Source organism: Denticeps clupeoides, chromosome 14 (assembly GCF_900700375.1).
Source record: "Denticeps clupeoides chromosome 14, fDenClu1.1, whole genome shotgun sequence".
Taxonomy (NCBI): Eukaryota; Metazoa; Chordata; class Actinopteri; order Clupeiformes; family Denticipitidae; genus Denticeps; species Denticeps clupeoides.
The window spans coordinates 19,943,153-19,962,025 of record NC_041720.1 but is presented as its reverse complement, the minus strand read 5'-3'; the positions used below and the strand labels follow the sequence as shown (position 1 = coordinate 19,962,025).

The following is an 18,873-nucleotide window of genomic DNA, read 5'->3' as shown; positions in this document are numbered from 1 at the left end:
GAGACGTAAATACAAAGGCAGAGAGAGAGACGTGCTAAGGCAGGGTCCCCACTGAGCTCTGATTAATTCTGCAATGGGGGAGGCAAGAAAGATATGATTATTTATTTCTCAATGAAAAAAAATGCATCTAAAATTATTTGTGCAAGACAGAGAAAAAGCAAAAAAAAAAGACATTTAATATTCCTTTAATTTACCAAGAACCTCATTATTTGACAAGATTATCAGCAATTCACTTTTATCCAAGCACAGAACAAGAAACGGTTTGAAATTTATTTTCATTTTCATTATTTGATCTCTGTGTATATGTTCGTTTAGCGACAATATTGCGGACGATCTCATTGGACTGAGAAAACAAGTCTGGAATTTCAAAGACCTGCCCACCAACTCCAGAAGGATTAACAGATCCTCCACAACAATCACAGATATCCTCATTATCTTTAAATATGCTCAGCCTCCATGTTCTCACAGATTCACAGTTCTATTCCTCCAAACCACTATGCACACTTTCCACCCCAATGCTGTGAGATGCAGAATTTTTTCAACTATGCCAACCCTATTTTAGTTTTGTTCATACTGGCAATAGTGAGAATATATTTGATATAGGCCATCAAATGAAGGTAAATGTTTTTACATGACAAAAACAGTTATCCAGAGTGCACCACCCACCCATTTCCCACATCCGTTGCCACCATTTCACATTTCTGTCTGCCCCCTCATATATACCTGGCCCCGCCTTTCACTGTTACTGGAACCCGCCTGTCACAAATGACTCCTGCAGTTCTTCTACACCCACCCACTCTTCTGAAATGTTGAACCCAAGGTCTCAACTCTTGCTACTTAACCTACTCCCTTCACCACTCTTCTCCCTCATTCATACACATGTATGCAGTCTTAGAACCACTGACCTTCATTCCTCTCCTCTCTAGAGCTTATCTCAACCTCTCCAGGGTCTCTTCCATCCGCACCCTATTTTCACTACAAGGTTAAGGTCATTTGCTATAAAATACTATTGATGAGGCCAATTCTAAATAGGACAAAAGAACACTGGAATTATTTTTGTTTTGCACATTGGTACTCCACAACCAGATGGCAAAAGCTCTTTCCGATTTTTGTCACCAAGGACAGCTTTGGTCCTCTCTGTGCCTCTGTAACTCTGTAGTGGTATGAGGGGTCTCTAGGGTTTCCACCTATTATTTTCCCATGCACCTTTACAATTCCATTTAGTCTCTAAGTTATTTGTTTAAAGCAAGAGACTCAAACCAACAAATGAAAGTGAATATAAAACCAGACTTAATAAAACATGAATAAAACATTTCTATAAAGAATCTGTCAAACTTCTGAGCATCTGAAAAAGAAAAAGCTGACACACCAGGCTGGTATCAAGTATAGTCACTTGATATTTGTACTGTCATACAGGCAGACCTGGCTGAGACTTTGTTCAAAAATCAATACTCATTTCTTTGTTTTTTTTTCAAAATGTATTTCCAGAAACAACAGACCAATCAATAAAATCAGTCACCACAGTGCCAGGCTCAGCATCTGCATATTAACAAGAGACCCCACCCACGTGACGAATGACCGCCAGAACTCATCATAAGCAGAGAGAGCGGTCATCAGTCCAATTTCAGGACCTGTGTTGTGGGCTTGCTGATCCGTCGCGGCTGCCATGTCATCAGCACTGGTTTTAGCAGAGATAAAAGGAGGCCCTGTGGGTTGTTTCGACACCTCTCTTCTCCCACACCTAGAAGAGCACCAGCCCAGAGGAGAGACACCACACTTTCACACAGCATGCACCTTCGATGCCTGGACAACACCACCCTCAATCTCATACACTTTGTGACACCAATAGACAGCCTTTCTGGGGGGTGGCTCGTCATCCGTCCTATTTCAGCATCTGAGTTGTGGACTATACCACTTTTGCATACTACCTCTGACCTCCTCCTACAACCACAGCTCTTCTCCAAGCACCCTGTCATTTGACACCGTCAATGTACTTGTACTCTTTTCAGGCAACAAAACCCAACTGGTGCTCACTGATCATCACCTCTCTCCTTAATCTTGCTTCTGGTTCATCATCATTAACACCGATTAGTTACAACAGCTCTGCACATAACCCTATTTCTTGAAAATCTGTGAAAATTAGTACACTTCTTCATCCTTGTGCTTACAAAGATTTTATTAAACAATCTGATTCTTCAACTGTACCTCCACCTCCTGGTTCACTCCACCTCATTTTTCTTCATTCATCAGCCCTTAATCCTTTCATATATAAAAATGTAAAAATCAGTAGACAATAATATCAATAATTCAATAATTAATGTGACTCATTTCACACCTATTTATCTCCATCTTGTGCTCATTGGCTCTCCTCTGACCTCAGACATGCTGGAGGAGGAGCTGCTGAGCTCCTGAGTCAGGCCCCAGTAGATGGCCTCCCACACATCAACATGACCGAGCACTCTGCCAGGGGCTAAAGAGACCCTCACCACCTGTCACTAGTGATGGCACTCCAGTCCTTCAGTGCAGTGACCCTCTTCCTGGCCCACTTTCTCCTCGAAGGAAGACTGAGACACAGAGCTGACAAACTCGCTTCATCACACAGAGAATAAGATGGGAGGGCAGAAGCAAAGAGTGTGCATCCTGTACAATATACATGAGTGCTGCTTATTCAGAATAATCATTTCATGATAAGGCAGAAATAGAATTCCTTTATTCTCCACCTTGTTGGTACTGTTGAGTAGAGTTGTGACAAATCTAGGTTCAGTCCACCAGAAGTACAGTTTATGGATATCTCCTATAAATTAACATGCAATGTGTAATATATAATAGCAGAATGTATTGATTGTAGCTTTGATAAGTCCAGCACAGCCACTATTAATCTATACTTAACACGATCATATTCCTGATCATATTTGTCTGGCCACACCCACTCACTAACAATACCTTAATAAAAATGTTAAAACAAGCCTTCCCGAGGATCAAGTAAAATTAGGGCATATATCACCTTTAATAATCTTAAATTAATAATATGTGTACATCATGGAATATTTTGTTGTTATTTGTGTCAAAAATCTCTCTTCAATCATAAAGGGTCTCTGGTTTAGATGCATGTGTCATTGTGTTTTAATACAGCCAGAAAAAAATAGTCAGTTGTGTAAATCTCCCCTGAAAAAAAACATAAATTCAAGACTACCCACATGCAGAAATCATGTTCTGGTTCTCTGTAGTAAGGTTCCCAGTATCGAGGTTCCATGCATGAAGGTTCTGCAGATCACGCTTCAATGAAGAAGATGTCAGTCACCAAAATGATAAAATCTCACCCGGGTGAACTGTGACCTGACTTCATTCTAGCTTCAAGATTTAAATGGGTCACATTCTAGTCCCTGAAAAAATTTGATAAAACTGCAATCTTGATATCTTTTCTCAAGTAAGAACCGCACAGACAGTGTATTGAGTTTATTGTTCTTGTTAAATTTTCTCAAAATAAAACTGATATTGAATCACAAAATTGGGCATAAAATGGATACTGTAACCATAAGAGCGCACTTGGGTACCCAGAGCCGCATTATGAGCCAAAATATTTGCATATAAAATAATAAGATCATGTAGCCATGCTACTGATAATTATTATTATAACCCATGCAAACTAATGCACGCATTCTCGTGATGCCGAAAAATGCCAGTATCGTCACCTCATGAACAAACTGACAGGATGAAATGAATGATCGCGGACACTTACTTTCGTGTTTGGAGGTCCCCCATGTGTGGCGCGGGACTCCGGGGCTTTTGATGATCGCCCTACCGGCGGATTTTAACGCGTCCATGCTGCCGATGATCCCGCTTCTACCCGCCGGAGACCCTAGCTGCGCTCCCCCACGCACCGCGCACCGCAGAGCGAGTTAACCCTGTAGTCTCCGCGCAAAGGTGTGCGGCTGGCTTGTGCCTCCGAGGCCACGCCCACTCGGCTCTTGCCTGGCGCTCCTGATTGGCTCGACGGTCACTGGTCCGAGATACTTCAGGCGTTCAGGTTAATTCGTCGTTTTCTGAATGCGCGGGCTTGTATTTATTAATAAGAAATAGCCAAGTTCACTATTTATTGATTGGTTTCGCGGTAAGTGTGTGTAAGTGTATTTGATCACTATTAACTGTCCTAGAGCGCCCTCTGTAGTTGCTTGCCGATAATTACAGGGCAAATGTATAGCACAACACAGAACATAAAACACAATACACAAGACTTGTTCAGGTCCAGGTTTCCTAATGGAAATTTTATTAATGCGCCAGTTCCCATACTGCTTATAGTTATTTCCAACTTTTCACATAGGCATGTTATGAGAGTGGAAGTCTGAGCTGGCATGCTGAGTTAGTCCTTTGGTGCCCAGTGTTGGAATGCAGAGTATATCTGTATGTTTTGTCCTTGCTGGTGGCATGACTATTGCTTCATAGCATGATCAACTACTGTACTGAAGCCACAGCCTCCTTTCTACAGCATTGTTGTGGTATGGTATATTAGGTCCTATATATTGAAATGGTGCTAAATTAATCAATAATTTTTCACATTATAAAAAAATAACTATAATGTGGGCGGAGTTAGGTGGAGGATCCAGGCTGATTACATGAAAATCTCAGAGAAACGCTGCAACAAAGTTACCTGGTACTAGAACTGTGTTCGTACTGGACAAAAATGAAGATTACAAGAAGCAAGCAAACAATCCTGTTGTGTGTTTACTGATTAATAAGTCTTTTTTACCACCACCAATTGGTGTCCTAGAAGAAAGGTTTTTGTACCATACTGCAGTGGGAAAGGGGCCTTAGTTTTTTTACAGCCACCAGTGAGGTAAAGAAATGCAAGCCCTCTCGTGCTAATCTGAAAAAAATTCTGCATCTTCCACCAATCAGCACAAGGCCAGTCCATGCAAGAAACAGTTGATCATAAAGATAAACCAAAGCATCATAAAACTATTTAGGCAGTGTTACTTAGACGTGCTGCAGTCCTCAGAGTGAAGCCCTGGAAATAAAAACTGATTAAAGGCGATCTTAAAAGTGAACTTTGAATGAGCGCTACATTTAGGATATAGTGATTTCAGACTGGGGACAGAAAGGGGACACTGTCGGCTCTTGCGTAAAAAGATTTGCATAATTAAAAAGAAGGAAACACCACAGAGACGGCATTATGGGAGAGCCAAATAAACCCTGTTAACGTGGTCGTCTGTAGTGTTCCGGCCAAGGAAGCATTGGATTTTCACAATGATGGTGGGGTTTAATTGCATCATGTTGGATGAGGTTCAGAACCCGGCACAAATCCCTTCTTCTCAATCTCTGAAATCCTTCTGGGTGATAAGTTCTATGGCCTACAGTATGTGTAGCTAGTAACAGCAGGGCTAATCAATAAATGCTCCCAGACAGGCAAATGGCTCAGTAAAATACATTTTAAAAATAAAAACAAAAGGCTAAAACACTCTTCAAACTAGTTCAGAAACATGCTCTTGGTCATTTGAAAAGAAATATTATTTCAACGGGTGATGTCTTGTGCGATGTTGGGAGCTGCCCTTCGGTTTCTTCTTCAGTTTGGCCTCATTCACCTCCCCTTTTGTTTTTTTTTCAGTCCCTCTCTCCGTCCATTCTTCACCCTGGTACACCTAGGTGCACAGTCAAAAGCAGCATGGTTTGGGCCTCAGACTGTTTCCGGCTCACTGATTGGCAGGGGCTTGGTGGCCCCTACCTGCTGGGAGGCACAGTGACGCTCATGGGGTTGGTTGAGGGATTCTGAGGAAAGGCTCCTGCTGGACAGGACACTACTGAGGCTAGGATGGCGTCCACCTCTGGGTTGAGCCTCAATCTCCACACGAACCTCAATGTTGGTACCCTCCCTGTGGCCATGACAATAGCATGTTAAATTATGAAAATACTCGATCATATCAATTACATGTCTACATTCTAATGTCAGGTTTCAGAGTCACATTTACAATTACATGTATGGCAAGTATCGGATGCCCTTATCCAGAGCGACTTACAATCAGTAGTTACAGGTACAGTCCCAGGTTTAAGTGTCTTGCTCCGGGACACAATGGTTGTGCTTGGGATTTGAACCTGAATCTTCTTAACCTCTAGGCTACTACCATGTTTTCTGGCTGTTACAAGCTAGACTTTTACTAATTACCAAATGTTCACACACTCAATTCTTAAAGGACATACAGCATACTGATGTGTAGTCAAACAATTGTTAATTTTGTGATGTGTTCAATTAATTTTAATCACAGACACTCAGAAACTTTTAGCAGTCTATAACTGGCATGAGGTGGATATGTCAGCTGCATGACATTGATTTTGATTGGGCCTAACAGTTAATGTAATACAATGATTAGAGATAAATGAAACATTAAATGTATCATACCGCAAGGCAAATGTTTGGCTACTATTGAAGACACGCTCAGCCTCAGGGACCACATTGTCTGACTGGTCATCCTCAGGAGTAATAGGGTTGTTGGGTAGGCACTCAGTCATCTCAGGACTTTCATCACACTCCGTTAATACAGCACTGGTGCCAGGCAATGCACTCACTTCTTCAACGCTAATGCTGACTTCCTGCAGACTGGCATCAGCAGCAGACAGGTTGGGCTGTCCACTGACTACATGAGAGAAGAGAAGATCTTCAAGAGAAGTTGAAAGTTTGTCAGACAAGGTCAGAAGCATCAGCTCAAAGAGAATGTGCACAAAACTCACATGCAATATTACAGTGCAGACTATTATATTACTGTGTTTTATACAGTCAGGGGGGAAAACATTCAACAGACAGTGTATTTAAACCTTCAACATCAGGGATTTATTAATAATCTAATATAGACTGTCAGCCATATTACAGATACCTTGACCCCTCTTATTAGCACATATTCACTCCCTTTTGGAGGACCACGAAGGTGTTTCATGCATGGGGGATGTGGTGGCCTAGCGGGTAAAGAAACGGACACTGAGGTGCCACTGAGCAAGATACCATCCCCACACACTGCTCCCTGGGCACCTGTCATGGCTGCCCACTGCTCACCAAGGGTGAGGGATTAACACCAGAGGACACCGTGACACTTCAAAATCACTTCACTTTCACTTTAGTATACTTACAGCTGGCCAGGTCTTCCAGTTGGATCTTCTGTGACTCAGGGCGTTCACTCCGTGACCGACACCACCCATTCCGACAGAGTGACATGGGGACGACCCCGTATACATAAGTCAACATCAGTGGCACGCCCACACCTGCATTGCACAGAAAATTAGACACATCCAAAAATGAACAAAGTTGAGCGAGGGGGTGTTTGATCTGCTGAGAAATTACTGTAAATTCAGGATTAAGTGAAGAATTGAACAGAATTTTTTTAATGAACACCAGCAAGTGAGACTGGCCATATTTACACCCTGAAAGTGTGAATGAGACTCTTTGTGAGTATACAAGAGACAAAAGAACAGCAGAGAGAAGATGGTTGAGGATTGCAACACTGAGCTGCAACACAGCAGCATTGTTCTAGGAAGGCAGGGCAAGGAGGTGCCATGGGGCACAGGTCTGCAAGGGGAGCCTGGCACCGCTGACTGTTCAAAGGGTCTCTGGGGGTGGGAGGAGGCAGAGGCAGTCCTTCACAGCACTCCACTGTATGACACTGCAGTGGCAACAGGCATCGCAAACCAGGCAATGCCACTTTCAATGAGATTTATGTTGTGCAAGATTCATTAAATCAAATAGCAGTTTACACAATTAACAAAAGTTTGGTGCTTCCGTTTTTATTATGTGAATTTGCATACACTCCGGAATATTATGAAGAGTGATCAGATGAATTGCAAAGCCATGAAAATGAACTTAATCCCCCAAAAAACCCTTTCCACTTCAATTCAGCCCTGCCACAAAAGGACCTGCTGAGATCATTTCAGTGCTCCTCTTGTTAACACAAGTGAGTGTTGAAGGCTGGAGATCATTTTTTCATGCTGATTGAGTTAGAATAGCAGACTAGATGCTTTAAAAGGAGGGTGAGGCTTGAAATCATTGTTCTTCCTCTGTTAATCATGGTTACCTACAAGAAGCACATGCAGTCATCATTGCATAAAAGGGGCTTTACAGGCAATGATATTGGTGCTATTGCACCAAAATCAACCATTTATCGGATCATCGAAAATTTCAAGCAGAGAAGATCAAGTGATGTGAAGAAGGCTTCAGGATGCCCAAGACAGTCCAGCAAGTGCCAGGACCGTCTCCTAAAGATAATTCAGCTGCAGGACCGGGCTGCCACCTGTGAGGAGCTTGCTCAGGATTGGCACCAGGCAGAAGTGAGTGCATCACAGTGAGGCAAATACTTTTGGAGGATGGCCGGGTGTCAAGAAGGGCAGCAAAGAAGCCCCTTCCCTCCAAGAAAAACATCAAGGACACACTGATACTCTGCAAAAGGTACAGGGATTGGACTTCTGAGGACTGGGGTAAAGTCATTTTCTCAGATGAAGCCCCTTTCCGATTATTTGGGGCATCTGCAAAAATAATTGTCCAGAGAAGAAAAAGTGAGCGCTACCATCAATCCTGGCTTGTGCCAGCAGAGTCCATCCCATGATACTGTGCACAGGGCAGGGACTCACCCATTACAGAGGCTACTGGTCATCATCCATGACTAGAAAAAAAACTTGTGAGGTTTGGTGGCAATCTGTTGCAGAATGACTGGAAGGACTTTTTTACTTTTGGTCCTACTCAGCAGTTTCGGCCTGGCACCGCAGATTAACATGTACTACAGAAGCATGTACCCCCTCACTTTGGTTACTTCCTGCCCTTGCATGTGGCCAAACAAATCCAACTCTCCCACACATCAACATTTTGATCTTGTATGGCCAGAGGAATTTTTACACGTGCTGCCTTGAACAAAGGCCATCCTGCTGTAGCTATCAGTTATGTTTGGCTTGTACTCAGCTGATTACATAACTGGAGAAACCCAATCCAGCAATAGAAGGATCATTCCCTCACCCACAGTGATGGCTGCGATGACTGGAGATACGAATACAGACATCATGACCCCACTGGCCACGGTCAAGTAGTGCTTGCTTCCTGAGATGTTGTTTTTCTTGCAACGCCCATGGACCTATAAAAACAAGAATGAACATATGATAATATATGAGAAGCAATATCATTGATACAATACATCCTGTTTTTTTTTCTTCTGTGCTGAAATACACTGCTCAAAAAAATTAATTAAAGGAACACTTAAACAACACAATGTAACTCCAAGTCAATCACACTTCTGTGAAATCAAACTGTCCACTTGGGAAGCAACACTGATTGACAATCAATTGCATAATCAAGATGAAGGCATTGATGCTATGGACTGGCCCACCCATTCCCAGACCTGAATCCAATTGAGCACATCTGGGAAATCATGTTTCACTCCATCCATCAATTCCACGTTGCACCACAGGATTTGGCAGATGCTTAAGTCCAGGTCTGGGAGGTGATCCCTCAGGACACCATCTGCCACCCCATCAAGAGCATGCCCAGGCCTTGTAGGGAGGTCATACTGGCAAGTGGAGGCCACACACACTACTGAGCCTCATTTTAACTTGTTTTAAGGACATTACAACAAAGATGGATTAGCCTTAGTGTGCTTTTCCACTTTCATTTTAAGTGTGACTCTAAATCCAAATCTCATGGGTTGATAAATTTGATTTTCATTGATAAATTTTGTGTGATTTTGCAGCACATTCAACTATATTAAACGTTTTTTTAACATTTCATTCATTCAGATCTACAATGTCTTATTAAACATATAAACTCACAGGTTACATGACATTTTATTAAGCACACTTTGATTTATGATTCAAACAGGACATTGCTCCATGGTGCATTTCTTATGCTCACATGCCCATTGCTGGTGCTAAGCATCCCCATACACAACAAACTATGATGTGTCTTCTGACACCTTTATGACTTTTTCAGTCACCTGGTCCAGTCTGAGCTCCCCACAACCCTGTCACCAGTTCACTGGTTATCTTTCCATGGACCACTGCAGACTGTCAAAATGCAATGACCGAGCCATCATTGTCAAATGACACCAATGACACAAATGACACCAATGACACCAACACATAAACATCATAGAAGAAATGTTCACTGCTGCCTAATATTTTCCACCCTCTGCCAAGTAATACTGTAACAAGAGAAATAACATTATTCACATTGCCTGTTATTGGCCTTAATATTAAGGCTAATTGGTGTACATAATTAAAACACATAATGTATTAAAAGCACTTACATAAACAACAGTGCTACTCATAGCTTACAGCTATTGGCACCTTTTCACCTGATTGAACTCAACATTCAGCAATCCAATTAGTGCTGCCTACCTTACGACCCATGTAGATCGGGATGCCCACAATGATGACAGGGATTGCGATACCCGCTATGAGGGAGATGACCACTGGTGCCCCAAGCAGCATGCCCACTTGCCAGAGAACTTTCCGGGTTTGTGACCATGGCTTCTTACCCCAGAAGGTGCAACCTGAGGGACTGGTGAGAAAGAAGATGATATCAAAATCAACATAAAATAGAACTCATCACGAAGAGAAAGATTCCATAAATAATTCATGTAACCAAACTATACAATACTTTATTCATTTGCTTTTGGTCTTATGAGTTAAAATGTCCCACTGTCTCAACAAATGAACACACAATGAACACATTTCTTCATTTATTCTCCAGTAATGCCAGGTCACAACACACAGTTTGAGAACCCATGACTAAGCTCATTGGAATGACAGTCACAGCACCAATATCCATAGCCAATCCACAATGCACTGATGTATTCAAACCAGTTTGGCTCTAAACCCAACTGCCTAATTTAGTCAGTCATCTTGGTATGGTCTCAGGTCCCATTGACCCCATCCACGGCTGGTAAAATAAAAGAACATAAATGGGCATAATTTGATCTTTTATACACACCCAGATGACAGAATAAATATTGTATTTAATAAATAAATGTATTTATACTTAATACTTAATACGGGGTGAAGTGGCCTGCCCGGGAAATGTTCTCCAGCTTCCTGGTCGAGTAGCAGGAACTGTGCAGGAGAGCGTGCGCGGCAGAGGTCCGGTTGGACGGCGCGGAGCTGAGCTGCACAGGGTTGCTGGGGCCTGGGACAACGCGAGGAGCTGGGACTTCTGATTTGTAAGGACACAGCAAGGACTGCAGCGATGAAAGGAATCTTTTGCTGATGGCAGAAGAGCAGCGGTTCGTGGGTACAGTATTGGAGGAATTTGTGAGTAGACACAACACGTGTACTGTCCGCCATTTTGAGCTCCAACATATGAGGGGCCATCAAGAAAAATTTTCAGATTTTTGTTACACAAACACATGTGAGACACATACACATTCACATATGAAACTGACAAGCATGCATTTATACTACTGAAAACTTGCACACACATATATGAAATGCTCACACAGATACAGGTGAAATATACTCTTATGTAGCAAACAAAAATTAAACCATATACAGAATATAGCATTAGTGAAGCTTTTCACATGTTCATGTAAGTGAAAACTATATCCGGAAGGCAGTTCTATAGATTCTTGTGTGGTGACTTGATTCAAAGCGGTAATGGCATTTCATGTATGCGCAGTCCAAATCAGGTATCGACTCCGCTCTCCCTTCTCTTTATCTCTGTATCATCTCAATACATCGCAATGTGCATCCGTGAAGAACTGGCCCAAACTCACAGGAATGAGTTAAGTAACAAACAAATGAGTGTGGCTGGTAGCGCAGCGGCGCTCGGGAGACAGAGAGGCTTCTGTCAGGAAGGGAGAGTGGTGTCGCTACCTGTTTGAATCGGGTCACACAAGAATCTATAGAACCACCTTCCAGATATAGTTAAATGCCTTCCGGTTATACTGAAAAGTTTTCACTCACACGAGCATGTGAAAAGCTTCACTAATGCTATATGGGCGTTTAACACACTGTTTAAGTTTAATGCTGAAGCCTTTTGTTTTTTACATAAAAGTCTATTTCACCTGTATCTGTGTGAGTGTCTCATATGTGTGTGTGTGTGTGTGTGTCCATTTCACCTGTATCACCTGAGTGTTTCATATAGTGTTTCCCTGGGACGAGTGCTAGATAGTGCCCCAACTGTGGACTCGATTGTCCTGCTGGGGGGACTTCAACGCTCATGTGGGCAATGACAGCATGACCTGGAGGGACGTGATTGGGAGGAACGGCCCGCCACATATGAACTTGAGTGGTGTTTCGTTTTTGGACTTCTGTGCAAGCCACAGTTTGGCCATAACAAACAACATGTTCGAACATAAGGATGCCCATTGCTACAATTGGTACCAGAGCAGCCTAGGTTGCAGGTCGGTGATTGACTTTGTAGTCGTATCATCTGACCTGCGACCATATGTTTTGGACACTCGGGTGAAGAGAGGAGCGGAGCTGTCAAATGATCACCACCTGGTGTTGAACTGGATCAGATAGCAGGGGAAGATGCCACGTAGACCTGGCAGACCCAAACATATAGTGAGGGTCTGCTGGGAATGCCTGGCAGAAGAACCTGTCAAGATGGACTTCAATTTCCAGATTTGGCAGAGCTTTGCGCGCATCCCGAAGCAGTGGGGGACATTGAGTCCGAATGGACCTTGTTTCGCTCCTCAATTGTTAAGGCGGCTGTTGCTAGCTGTCGTCGCAAGGTGGCCGGTGCCAGTCATGGCGGTAACCCCCGTACCTGCTGGTGGACACCAGAGGTTAGGGGAGCAGTCATGCTGAAGAAGGAGTTCAGTGAGGCCATGGAGAAAGACTATCGATAGGCTCCAAAGAGGTTCTGGCAAACCTCAGGAGAGGAATGCAGCAACTCGCTCACAGTTTACAGTGGGGATGGGGAGCTGCTGATGTCGAGCAGTGGAAGGAATACTTTCTCGATCCCACCAACGTGCATTCAAAAGAGGAACCTGAGCTGGGACACCTGGGTATCCACTGTTCAGGGGCAGAAGTTGCTGAGGTAGTCAAACAGCTACACAGCGGCAGAGCCCCGATCCATCCTTGTTATCTCATGGCTGTAGGGCTGTCGTGATTGACACGTCTCTGCAACATTGTGTGGACATCTGGGCAGTTCCAATGGAGTGGCAGACTGGGGTGATGGTCCCCGTTTTTAAGAAGGGGGACCAGATAGTGTGTTCCAACTATAGGGGGATCACACTCCTTAGCCTCCCTGGAAAGGTCTACTCCAAGGTACTGGAGAGGAGGGTCCAGTCGATAGTTCTCAGATTGAGAAAGACCAATGTGGTTTTCGTCCTGGCCATGGAACTGTGGACCAGTTCTTTACCCTTGCTGGGGTGATGAAGGGGGCATGGGAGTTTGCCCAACCAATCCACGTGTGTTTTGAGGATTTAAAGAAGGCTTATGTCCACAGGGGCACCCTGTGGGGTGCACTCCAGGAGAATGGGGTTTTGTGAAAGGCCACTCAGTCCTTGTACCAGAGGAGTGTGAGTTTGGTCCACATATCCGGCAGTAAGTCGGGCCTTTTCCCATTGACGGTTGAACTCTGCCAGGGTTGCCCTTTTATCACCGGTTAAACTATATGGACAGAATATCTTGGCGCAGCCGTGGTGTGAAGGGTGTTGAGTTTGGTGGCAGGAGAATCTTGTCTCTGCTTTTTGCAGATGATGTAGTCCTCCTAGCTTCATCAGGCTTTGACCTTCAGCTCTTGCTGGGTAGGTTTGCAGCCAAGTGTGAAGAGGCTGGGATGAGGATCAGCACCTCCAAATCTGAGACCATGGTTCTCGACAGGAAAAGGGTGGCTTGCCAAATCCGGATCTGCCTTGAGGTTCTGCCTCAAGTGGAGGAGTTTAAATATCTCGGGGTGTTGTTCATGAGTGAGGATCTGTCGTGGTGAAGAGGGAGCTGAGCCAGAAAGCAAGGTTCTCGATTTTCCAGTCTATCTACGTCCCAATCCTCACCTATTGACATGAGCTTTGGGTAATGACCGAAAGAACGAGATTGCGGATACAAGCGGCCAAAATGAGTTTCCTCCGTAGGGTGGCTGGGCCTTAGACATTCGGGAGGGACTCAGAGTAGAACCGCTGCTCCTCCACATGGAGAGGAGCCAATTAAGGTGGTTCGGGTATCTGGTCAGGATGCCTCCTGGACGCCTCCCTGGGGAGGTGTTTCGGACATGTCCTGCCGGCAGGAGGACGAGGCTTGTCAGTTTCATATGTGAATGTGTATGTGTTTCACATGTGTTTGTGTAACAAAAGTCTGAAATATTTCCTAAACGGTCCCTCATACCAACAAGCGTGGCAACGATAGACGTGATGTAGACAGTGGAACATTTGCGGGTATTTAATTTTCCTTTTATTAAATTGTTATGTGGTGTGGGTTAGTTTTCTCCCCTGGGGATAACTGTGGGAAATAAATGTTCAGTTGGTTGCATACAGTTACCATTGTACCTGTGATTGATGTGTTTTTCTTTTATTTGCATTGTGCTCCATTTTGTCTAATGTCTAATTTTTTTATTTGGGGGTGTGAGATGAGAAATACTGTTACATGAGGATTGAGTTAGATTATAAATCAGTACAAGATCATAACCCTATGGTCAAAAGTGGTTTTGTAACTTCCCATTAGACTCCTCCCTTGTAGGTTATGTAGGTAACTCTGGTATCAGGTCCTGGGAATTCTTGTCATAATAAAAGTTGGTTTAGTGGGTGGGTTACAAGTGGGAGCTCGTCCAGAATTTTTACAGACAAAACTGCTGACATTCCTTGCAAGTGAAGGCAAGGTGCTCATTGATGTGAAGGGCTTGCTAACCTCTGCATCACCATCTTCTTCTGCTGTAGATCTGAATACTCAGCTAGTCAATGCAATATAATCTCTGGTTGAATAGTGTCATGCCACACCACCTGAAAATCAGTCAAATCGCAAACTTCGTATATTCTCTGGGGCAAAACCCACTCCACTTGGAGAACAGGAATATCAAGCATGGGGGATATCAAACAGCTCATATGCTGGATGAGTTGAAGTGTGTAGATTCATTAAAGAAACAGAATATCTGAGGGTCTTAAAGAGCCAGCTGCAGATATTGTTAGATGCTTGTGAGTTAGTAACCCCCGAGCCACTGCTAATGATTATTTGCTCTTGAAACAGCTTTTGGAATGACTGAGAATGCCACTGATCTCATGCTAAAGTTCAGTTGTGTGAAAACTGTTCAACTCACGCAATCTGAAAGGTGGAGAGAATTTCTTGTGTACTATGACCGTGCATCCTGAGATTAAAGATGCATATTAGAAATTTTAACAGTCTCCAAATGAAGTTGCAAACATGGAAAATAGGACTGTATGGCTTGCCAGAGCCAAACGTATGTTCTTACCCCCAGGTGGCACTGCCACTGTTATTGGCATCCCTAAGTTTCATGGTTGTCATTCCACTCCCACAGTCCTTGTTGATAACTCAGAGCAGTGAGAGTATCCTGGTGAGCTCGCAGTGTTACCCACTCTCAAGAAGGTTAACAAGATGAGTAAACAACACATCACAACCTGTTGACACATGCAGTGTCCCTGAAACCTGGTATGTACATAGCACACCTTTGTCCTGTGGATGTTGTGGGAGATGATTACAAATAATTGCAGCTTTGGAGAGATGACTGTTGATTAATTTAACTTCAGTGATTCTCCAATAACTTAAGAGTGGAGAGAACAGCTGTGCAAGCGGATGCTGGAGAGAAAGGAAATTTTCTCTAGGAGTGAGTTTGATGTCGAAAACCACAGAACACTCAATCCGAGTGACTGATAATAAACATTTCAGAGAGGAAATGTGGCAGATGTGGGGAAACATCTAAGTGGTCTAATTAAAGCGGGTATCATCTCTAAGTCAAGACGTCCTTATGCTTCGCCCATGGTGGTGCGTCAGAAATGTTCCAGACCAGTATACTGTACCATGCATTGAAGATGCACTTACCTGTCTAAATGGTAGCCAATGGTTCAGTGTGCTGGATCTGAGAAGTGGCTATTACCAGATACCTTTAGCCTTATCTGATAAACAGACTGCATTCATTTGTCCAGTTGGTTTTGACCAGTTCAAAAGGATGCCCCCGGGAGTATCTTGTGCACCTGCCACTTTCCAGCATGCAATGGAGCATATGGTTGGTGACATGAACCTTCTGGAGGTTCTTGTTTATTTAGATGATGTCATTGTTTTTGGAAGGACACTTGAGGAGCGTAACAAAGATCTCTTTAAAGTCTTGGACAGGATCAAAGAGGAAGGCCTGAGACTGTATTTGGACAAATGTAAGTCCTGTTGCACCTCTGTAAACTACTTGGGACACATTGTCTCCAGGGATGGCATTGTCACAAACTCTTCCAAAGTAGAGGCTGTAAAGTCATGGCCACGTCCAAGCAACATTTCTGCTCTTCGCTCTTTCCTAGGCTGCAGTGGTTTCTATCGCCAATTTGTGAAAGATTACTCTAAGATCTGCTCCCCTCTTAACCAGCTGCTGAAGGGCTGTGAAACCACTCAGAAGGCTGTTAAGAAACTCAGACAAGGAAAAGAGAATCAGAAAGACAAGGATGATAATGATTTAAAGGTGAAATTCCATCCCTTTGTGCCATTTGGTCATCGGTTGAATGAAAAGTGTGAATGAAAAGCTTTAGAGTTGTTAAAACAATGTCTTACTAAAGCACCAGTTTAGGCTTTTGCGAACCCACAATTAAGAGAGAGAAAGAAAGTGAAAGAAGAGAAGAGAAAGTGAAGTGACTGTCACACGTGATACACAGCACACAGTGCACACAGTGAAATTTGTCCTCTGCATTTAACCCATCATCCTGAGTGAGCAGTGGGCAGCCATGACAGGCGCCCGGGGAGCAGTGTGTGGGGACGGTGCTTTGCTCAGTGGCACCTCAGTGGTAACTTGGCAGATCGGGATTCGAACCAGCAACCTTCTGATTACGGGGCCGCCTCCTTAACCACTAGGCCACCACTGCCCCAATTACCCTAGACCCTACAAGCTGACATCAGCAAAGAAGGTTGGTTGCGGTACAAGCCAGGAGAATGGCTTACGACCAGTTGCTTTTGTCAGCAGAAGCCTTTCCAATTCTAAATAAATTACCCCACACATAAGCTTTTGGGGCTGAAGTAGGCTGTAACTGAGAGGCTGCATGATTACCTCAACGGAGGAAGGTTTGAAGTGCTAACCCTGACTACTGCTAAACTGGATGCTGTTGGACATCGCTGGCTGGCTGTATTGTCAACGTATGATTTCACTTTGACATACAGGCCTGGGTGCAAGAACATAGATGCCGATGCCCTGTCAGGTCGTTCTCATGTGACAAATGAACCTAGTGATACTGAGCAGAGTGTCCAATTCAGAGACGATTCCCTGTGTTAGTGTCAAAGCGTTGTTAGGCAGCTCATGTTGGATGCCTTAAACACTTCCAGTCAGCTAAAATCAATGATCAGGGCATCTGAGCAGGATATACCAAAGGCCTACTGCAATGTGTCAACAGTGTGCACCCATCTAAGTCCAGCCAAGATTGCAAAATCACAGTATGCAGACCCCTGCATTGGTAAAGTACTGAAAGCTGTTACAGAAGGTGATGTGAGTTCTGTTGATTGTAACAAGCACAAAGACATCTCACAGTTGCTGAAAGAGGTGAAGAGGTTGATGTTAAAAGATTTTATTCTCTACAGAGTCTCAAAGCCACCTGAAAAACAGACAACAGCAACTGTTGCTCCCACAGAAGTTTAGAGGGGATGTGCTCCACTCACTGCAGGATCATTCTAGCCATTTAGGGTTCGACAAGATATGCACTTGTACGAGAATGGTTTTATTGGACTCGTATGATAGTATCTGGCAGTGGTGGCCTAGCAGTTAAAGAAGCGGCCCCATAATCAGAAGGTTGCCGGTTCAAATTCTGATCCCCATACACTGTTCTCCGGGCGCCTGTCATGGCTGCCCACTGCTCACCAAGGGTGATGGGTTAAAAGCAGAGAAGCAATTTTCTTCGGGATTAATTAAAGTTAAAAAAACAAAAGCCACTGAGCTGAAACACTTTACCAGTGAGGATCTTGTCTGCATAGACTTCCTGTCCCTTGAGTCCAATTCCAAGAATGTTTGCAATGTACTGGTTGTTACAGATCATTACACACGCTATGCACAAGCTCTTCCCACTTAAGACCAGAAGCCATCCATGGTTGCAAAGGTGTGTGGGAAAAGTACTTCACCTTCAAGGGGATCCTCACCCTGAGCTGTTCTATAGGGCACTGCTTAACATGCTGGGAACACTGAGCTCTGAAGAGAAGGCCAAATGGAGCCAACATATCAGTTTCTTCGTCCATGCCTATTGTTTAAACGTGAGGCTAAGTTGCCAGTCGATGTGTGCTGTGGTCTTATGGCGGGTGACTCATCACCTAAATCTTACTTGAAGTATGATGCACACATGAAACAAGAACTTCAGGCAGCCTAGCCAACAGTATTTCTGGAAAAAGGAATGAGGCCAACAAGCAGCATGATCAGAGACAGAAACTTGCAGATTGCTGGAGTTCGAGTTCCAATATTATTGAAAGTGAAATGGCAGGTTTGCCTGTGTTGAAGCCAGAAATTGGAGAGGATCCTAAGAAGGTTCTCCATTGCAACTTGATATTGCCAATTGGACAGGAGGTAAGGCTGTTGGCTGAGAAAACAAAGGTTTCTGCACTCAAGAAGAGGAACAATAAAAGGCTTAAGGCTAAGAAGAACCCAGTTCCTGAGATCATGGAAGAGAGTTCAGCTAACAGTGATGACAAAAGATCTGATTTTGAAGATGATGATATGCAAAATATACAAATATTCACAACCTAAGACATACGTGGATACTAGTGAAAAAAAGAGCCATTTGGCCTTGA

General features: G+C 43.7%; 2 protein-coding genes across 11 annotated transcripts in view; both read right to left on the bottom strand.

Annotated features, from left to right (window-relative positions):
- The window catches only part of LOC114803377 (low density lipoprotein receptor adapter protein 1), a 40,634-nt gene extending 36,687 nt beyond the window's left edge, over nucleotides 1-3,947 (bottom strand). For all 9 annotated transcript variants that reach the window (XR_003751906.1, XR_003751905.1, XR_003751907.1 and 6 more), the window contains exon 1: nucleotides 3,740-3,947. Coding sequence is in view for 5 of the 9 variants with exons in the window: in XM_029002904.1 (XP_028858737.1) it covers nucleotides 3,740-3,824 (85 nt within the window). In the remaining 4 variants the exon portion in view is untranslated. The remainder of the gene's footprint in view (nucleotides 1-3,739) is intronic.
- Nucleotides 3,948-4,235: 288 nt separating this feature from the next.
- LOC114802932 (E3 ubiquitin-protein ligase RNF19A) overlaps nucleotides 4,236-18,873 on the bottom strand; it is a 25,824-nt gene continuing 11,186 nt past the window's right edge. The window contains exons 6-10 of one of the 2 annotated variants that reach the window (XM_029002086.1): nucleotides 10,357-10,519; nucleotides 8,984-9,098; nucleotides 7,114-7,245; nucleotides 6,392-6,647; nucleotides 4,236-5,867 (exon numbers count right to left, since the gene is read on the bottom strand). In XM_029002086.1, coding sequence (XP_028857919.1) covers nucleotides 5,672-5,867; nucleotides 6,392-6,647; nucleotides 7,114-7,245; nucleotides 8,984-9,098; nucleotides 10,357-10,519 — 862 coding nt within the window. In that variant the 3' untranslated portion in view covers nucleotides 4,236-5,671. The remainder of the gene's footprint in view (nucleotides 5,868-6,391; nucleotides 6,648-7,113; nucleotides 7,246-8,983; nucleotides 9,099-10,356; nucleotides 10,520-18,873) is intronic. The other variant, XM_029002087.1, reaches the window with a different exon arrangement.